At 35.9% G+C, this 7,124-nt stretch overlaps 1 protein-coding gene across 4 annotated transcripts; it reads right to left on the reverse strand.

Moving 5' to 3' along the window:
- Positions 1–2,639: 2,639 nt before the first annotated feature.
- LOC111891306 (probable glycosyltransferase At5g03795) lies at positions 2,640–6,872 on the reverse strand. 4 transcript variants are annotated; one of them, XM_042900989.2, is made up of 5 exons: positions 6,454–6,673; positions 5,082–5,801; positions 4,857–4,987; positions 4,400–4,754; positions 2,640–3,476 (listed from the first exon to the last, which is right to left on the reverse strand). In XM_042900989.2, exons 2-5 carry the CDS (start codon positions 5,763–5,765, stop codon positions 2,805–2,807), a joined length of 1,842 nt encoding a protein of 613 aa, XP_042756923.1. In that variant the 5' UTR covers positions 5,766–5,801; positions 6,454–6,673; the 3' UTR covers positions 2,640–2,804. The 4 variants fall into 4 exon arrangements, with proteins under 4 accessions (XP_042756923.1, XP_023743136.1, XP_042756924.1 ...); XM_023887368.3 differs by lacking the exon at positions 6,454–6,673 and adding an exon at positions 6,286–6,435; XM_042900990.2 differs by lacking the exon at positions 6,454–6,673 and adding an exon at positions 5,945–6,278.
- Positions 6,873–7,124: the final 252 nt, after the last annotated feature.

A 7,124-nucleotide genomic window follows, 5' to 3' on the forward strand; every position in this document is an offset into this window, starting at 1 on the left:
CATACTCAATACTAGGAGATGTATCTAGCAGATCACTACAACATAGTGGCATAGTCAATACAAGAACACAGATTTAACAGATCACTACATCACAACAACATACTCAATATCAACAATCCAAGGAATGCATTGTCATATATATTTAGAGGTGAGATAGTCACCCGGATAGATGATCCCACTCTAGAACCACAACTAAACGAGGAGCAGGTAAGAGAGCTTGAATCAAGAGTCCTCAGTCTATCCAACATGACTACATATAGTCCCTAAGGTGTCCCTCTACTAACCGATAACCAAAACTAGTAGGCCAACATTAGTGCCTTCGACCCACGGTTATAGTGAGGCGAACTTACCTCGATATGCGTGTAGATAACTATTGTAGCAATGAAGAACTCTACCAGCTTCAACTCACTTCCAATCACTTACAGGAAGATACTTGAGTCAATACCCGATCACAGGTCATAGTCACTTGCAACAGTGACCACCTCACATGAAATGACGATTAGGGTTTCACATAAAATAACGATTGGGGTTAAGTAAGAACACTTAACCCATTAAGGACTTAATCACCTAAGGGTATGATTGATTAAGGTTTGACTTGGTCATTCTCGGGTGTAATAATAATCCAATCAATAGGCCAAATGCGCGCCCAATCATTGTCCAAAATAGAGCTCCCCGATTTTAGTGTTTTTCACATAACATGATAACTAGGGTTAGTGTTCCAAACTTAACCCCTTAAGGACTTAATCCATTAAGTCCAATATTGCATTAAGTTAATTGTAGGGGCATTATTAAGTATTATTTAAATTGTAATTAATAGTTTTAACGCGGGCCTCGACCAACTCCAAAACTAAGGTTTTCTTGACAACGGGGTTTTCTAAACCCTAATTAGGGTTTCCAACCCCAAACCCATGCCACTCGGACTAAGTTAGATGTTTAGGTAATTAAATATCTAATCAATCGGGCACCACACACTTCCACCTCGGGCAGTGGTGGTCGGCGGCGGTACATGGCGGCAGCCACCCGCACACGACGGTGGTTTTAAGTGATAATTTTAACCATTCAGCACATATAAAGAATTCCTACATCAAAGACACACACACACACACACCAAAGAACAAGGAAAAATGCCCAATGCAGCCACCAAGATGGTGGCAGACAACACCAGAAGGTGGCGGCCATCACCTCATGGTGGTGGTGGTGGGTTTTCTTTGATTTTATGGCCAACAAACGTCCATACAACGTGTCCTCCTAAACAAGCACACACACCATATTACACACACAGCCACCCACACACGATGGCCGGTGGTGGCAGAAAAAGTAGAAAGGGCGGCAGCGACCATGGTGGTTCTCTTCAACTTCCGGCTAGCCAAGACGCACACACAAGTCACGATTCGCAGCAGTAATACGCACGCAAGTACATGAAGCACAAGCACCCATTGAAACATGTACACAACTCAACTTCCCTCACGATAGCGGGCGGTGATGGATGAGGACCGGAGCAATAGAAGGGATCATTTATGTGGCGACGGTGATGGCTAGCAGCGGGCCTGAACGAAAACGGGGGGAAAAGAACGGAATTTGCGGAGGAGAGGCGGTGGTTGTGTCCGTCACCGATCACCGCAACGACCACGACGTCCGACGTCGGTCTTCATCCTCAAAAACAATGGAAACAACGACGACAACACTAGACTTGGTAGTTCCCAGCTTCGATAGCGGCTAGAGGTGAGGGGGTATAAGGGTGGCAGTTGGTGATGTTAGGTTAGGGTTTTGAGAAGGTGTTAGCATGAGGCCAATAGGAGGGTGACGAGTTTTAACCCGTCTCCAATTCAAACTTCATACCAATTATGACGCTTCCGGCCCCTTCCCCCTCTATTTTTTCCAATCCAAGTCCAAATTTTACTCTTTAGCCCCTGCGTCCAAAAATCTATTCAATACAAGACCAGATGTTACAATTTGACCTTCAATACCAGAAGATGTACTCCCCACTAATTTAATACGATTTTAGAGCTAAAAATAACATATAAAAATACATCTCGAAGTTTTTAAGGTTTATTATTTATTTATTTATTATCTACTTATTTACTTATTTTATTTTATTTTATTTTAAACGAAATGTTACATCTAACATCGGTTTCGATTCTTAAACTTGGTTTACCTAGACCCGAAACCTGGATTACCTGAACCAGTTAAGGCCATTCTTTAAACCTGGAAACTAGACTGGTTCTACATATTCAGATATCCCGGTTCTAACACTTCCAGTTCCGGTCCGATTTTAATGATAGTAGCCTCAAGGTAAAGTGTGGCTTTTGGTTATAACTACAAATTACCCACTAGGTGTAAGTTAGAAATTTTGATTTTGATATTGATTTATTTACACTAGAGGAGGTTGCCCCTGTTCACTGAAGCTGCTGTTGGATTTCAGTAAATAGATATTGCCATAAGTATTGGAAATTAAATGGGGTCTTTCTCAAGCCTTGGTCCTAGAATGGACTTTTTTACCCCTGGTGCTGCTTTTCTGACCCTAGTGTGTTGTGACCCCTAATCTTGAAGTTTTTGCTTGGTTCTAGTTGCACTTCTACTTTTCTTCTGTGTATGAGTGTATCTTATACACTTTGTAATTGGTCAATTTTTATATATTTTCCGTCGTTCAAAAAAACATTTGATGATAAACACTAAATATTTAACTCTTTAAGACGATAAAATGCATTGTAAACCTGTCGACTCAAAACTGACAAGTCAATAAACAATGACACGACATCTTATTTAAAAATCGCACTTTGAAAAAATATATTCACAATAACTAACTAACTACCCGAATCTACTCTAAAAACTCTATTATACCATATCGAATGCAAAATCATATGAAATATATCATATTTCACAGGCTTAACATGCCATAGAAAATGTTGTTGTACCTTCTTAACCCTCTGTTGCATCACCAAATACCTCCTCTTTGATATTGAAACAAGAATATTCTTCAAATTTGGAATATCTTTTTCTTGAACAAAAACCGCAAACGATTCCCAATTCAAGATCTCAAAAAAAGGTGGGACGAAATTATCCGATATAATCACGGGAACACATTCATGAAAAATAGCCTCCACCACTCTAGGACTATTCACCTCATAACCTTTAGCACAAATACAATACTTGCTACTCTTCATGTATTGAATATAGTTTTTGTTTCCTTTAGATTTTGGAAGCTTCTGGAAGATTTTCATGTCGGGGTCTTTGTTTTCCCAATGTTTTAGGAGAATGGGGCGGACATAACCGTGCATTTGGCCTGCAAAAAAGGCGAGGATCGGGCGTTGGGAAGGGGGTTTGCCTCCGAGTTCGCGTAATGGGTTTTGGGGTGAGCGGACGTATGTTTCAGGGAGAGAAACGTCTTTTCCTAATTGGAAACCTTCTCTTTTCACATCTGAATTGCATAGAGCTCTTATGCAAGTATCCATGACTTTTCTTGTCTCGTCTGTTGCCTGCAATTATAAGTTTGATGTTGATGAGTTCCGAATCACAAAAAAGAAATTGTTCATAAATAACTAAAGCTAGTGGTTAAGGTTCAAGTCCTGCCGTGGATATATGTAGATTTTAAGGAGTAGTTTAAAAGATTAGATTTGCCGTTCCAAAATAAATAAATAAAATAAAATAAAATGCATGTTAACACCAATATGCAATTTTTGAATTACAAAAGATGCACTTTTTGTCTCACCTTATTTCATATTTTTGGATGGAACAAAAGGTAGAAATATGTGCCGTTTTATTTATTTCATCTTTTTGGATGAGACAAAAAATACAAATTTTGTTTTATTGACTAAAGTTTTAATTCTAATTTCATATTTCTAGTGAGGCCAAAAAAATATAATTTATCCCATACCAATGTAACATTTTTGGGTGTAACCAAAATAATACAATTTTTGTCATATTAATATCAATTTTAATCCTCAAATCGACCTTAGGGTGGGACAAGATATGTAATTTTTGTTCCATTTCACATTTTAGGAGTGAGTTTTTTTTTTTTTTTTGTCCAATCAACATTGGTTGTAATCCCAATTTCAACTTTTTGAATAGGACAAAACAATGTAATTTTTCTCCTTTTAACATAAATTGTAATCCCCATTTCACATTTTTATGTTTGGAACATATAAATGTAATTTTGTCCCATCTTATTTCACCTTTTTGGGTGGGACAAAAAAAAAAAAAAAAAAAAAAAAAAAAAAAAAAAAAAAAGACTATTTTTGTTCCACAATGTTTTTAACCTTTTTTAAAGTTACTGTCCCATTAACATTAGTCTTAATCCCAATTCAATACATGTCAAATACAATACAGTTTGTTTTGTCATGACTTGCATAAAAACGGTGCCTAGTCAAACTTGGGTTAAAGTAATGATCATATGACTTACCCAATCATGACAAGCAACGAGGAAATGATCGGACCCACCAGTCCTATTCCATGAATCATATTTCATGGCAATCAAGTTAAGGTAGTTCTTCAAGTGTTGTACCAAGTTGTCGCGACTTCCAGATCCAGTCACGTATAATTTTTCTTCTAATATTCGAGAGCTAAAAGGAAGGTAAAATAAATGGGCTTGTTTGGGATCATTAGTAACAAAATGTTTGCTTTCTTCCATATGCTTCATGAACCATCCCTCAGAGGCATAAATTCCATTAAGAACCGATTGTGGGTGGTGGAATATTGGTCTTTCTCCCTCCTTGTAAACGTAAACCTTGAGAATCTTTTCCATTAATTCATAGCTCCTACATTGCATATGCAAATGGTAACATAAACACAAAGTACTATAAACGGGATAAAAAATTAGATGGGATCCAATCTTTGACAAAAAGTTAAGTTGTTCTCACCTTTTAAACATCGATACATTACGATATAGAGGAGGATAAAGCGCACGATCATTGTCATTGATTGGAGCATTCTCAATCTGATATTTTGCATCGAGTAATTCTTGATCAACTTTTAAAGACCACAATGGTTTCTACATTACAAAATTTGTAAGATATGTAAGCAACAAATCAAGCATACCTACAAAGAAACTTTCAATCACAATAACAATTGTGGAACTTGCATACCATTGATCGAACATTAGCCCGATTATAAAGTAAAATGTCATACATGTTGGAAATTGTCACTACATCCCCCATTGGTGGAGGTTTCTTCACATGGATTTTCTGTGATGTAGCTGATTCCTTATTGTGGTCTGAATTTGGTGCACCTATATCTGCTTTAGATGTGTTATTATCAAAGATTGCCATTGAAGGAGAAATAGAAACTATTGATGTTGAGGGTGTTATAGGAGCTGGTGAACTTGCAACATCTGGATTTTTTTCTTGTGAGGTTGAATAACTAACATTATTGATAGATAAATTTCCAACAGATAGTGTAGCATTATTTGTAACCAAATCTCCATTTTCTTGAACCTTGTCCACTGTTGAATTATGCTTCACTTCAACATCATTTTTGTCTCCATTGTCTATAATCTTATTACCCTTCTCAAGTATATCCAAAGGGTTTGTATGATTAGAGCCATCAAAAAGGGTGATGTTGTCTAATGATTTGGGACTTTTTGGTGAAGCTTCATATTGGAGGCTTCCACTTACAGGTGGTTGAGTTTTTTTAGCAGAAAATAAGGATGATGAAACATAATCACCATATGGGAATTCAAAGTACTGGAACATTATAACCATGGCAAATACTACTGCAACAAGCCATACTAATCTCTTGCTTTCCAGTATATACTGAACTTCATTACCCATTGCTGTAAAGCATAAAACTTAATGGAATTTGGAACACTGAAAAAACGTCATACAATTTTATCAGACGTATTTTATCTCATAAGCAATATTGTAAACATGAAATACAAAAACATGATAATAAGCCAATAAAGAAGACTACTTGAGGATTTATTCATATGTATAAATAGAACTATATAAACCTTAAGTTAAACCAAACTTCTTGAAACCCCAATGAGTAATGTTTCCACAAAAGCCTAAAAGAATATGTCATTCTCATGAAGATGAAGTCATCTGATCAACAGTAAATTAAAATTATTCCCTTCATATAAAAACAAAACACATCAACATCAAATTTTACTATAGGGGTTTGTAAAAACGTATTACAGATTAGTTTTCATCAGAAAACAGAATCTGCCATTAAAAAGTAGTGGGTATGAACATTGACCTAAATCGTGGGTGTTTTATGCGACTATTTGTGCTTAATTGTGTCAAGCGAACAAAATCATTCAATCAGAACAGAGAATGAACATGAACAACTTACTAGATTGTTAGAAATCAACAATTTTCTGCTCATTAGGTGACCAAACTCCAACAAAGCAAAGCAACATGCATACGCAATTCCATTAAAAAAAATCGAAAATACTAAAGCAGAGCTTAAAAACATAGAATCGATATAATTGCAGTAGATCAACCGAAGAATATAAGTTACCATCTGCAAACGATGAAGTTTTTTCTATCGAAAAAATCAAAAGATTGAGTAGATACGTGATGGAAACGTTAAACCGATTACGTTATACAGTCCAAATAATCAACTGCAGAATATTCAAAGTACATGTGCTATTTCTTGATCAAAGTGCTTCGAAACAATAGAAGCATAGAAATTGATAACAATATTAAATGAATTTGCATGAAGATCAACGATTGAGAATGGAGAATTAATTACCTGGGAGAGAAACGTGGTTGAGATTTTTGGGAGGTTGCTCGAGGTTTTATGACAGGTGTTGCAATGACGGCTGGAGGAAGAACTATTTTAGGATATTGATATTGATGCATGATTCCTTACATAAACTCGACTGATCGATGAAATTACAATTTGGTCCTTGAAGTTTTTTTTGTCTTGGTCGACGTACCGCAAACGCTTAATTCTGCATTAAAAATAAATAAATAAATAAATAAAAATAAAAAAGAAAGAAAGGAAAACCAATTCCTATTAATACGAGAAATATCCATTTAGGAAATTCCAAATTTGTAGCATGTAAATTTTGACCATAATTTTGAATTTGAAGATATCATTTAACATCTTTTAATTCCATTTTCGAAATTCGAAATATCACCGTTTTTATGAAGGAAGAAGGATCTAAGTAATTCAATTCAACATCA

This window comes from Lactuca sativa, chromosome 1 (assembly GCF_002870075.4).
Source record: "Lactuca sativa cultivar Salinas chromosome 1, Lsat_Salinas_v11, whole genome shotgun sequence".
Classification (NCBI taxonomy): Eukaryota; Viridiplantae; Streptophyta; class Magnoliopsida; order Asterales; family Asteraceae; genus Lactuca; species Lactuca sativa.

Coding starts and splice junctions, on each gene's coding strand:
- LOC111891306 (XM_042900989.2), bottom strand. CDS start 5,765: ATGGGTAATGAAGTTCAGTATATACTGGAAAGCAAGAGATTAGTATGG. Junction 4,988..5,081: donor GGGCTAATGTTCGATCAATG/GTATGCAAGTTC, acceptor TTTGTAATGTAG/AAACCATTGTGGTCTTTAAA. Junction 3,477..4,399: donor TCGTTGCTTGTCATGATTGG/GTAAGTCATATG, acceptor TTATAATTGCAG/GCAACAGACGAGACAAGAAA.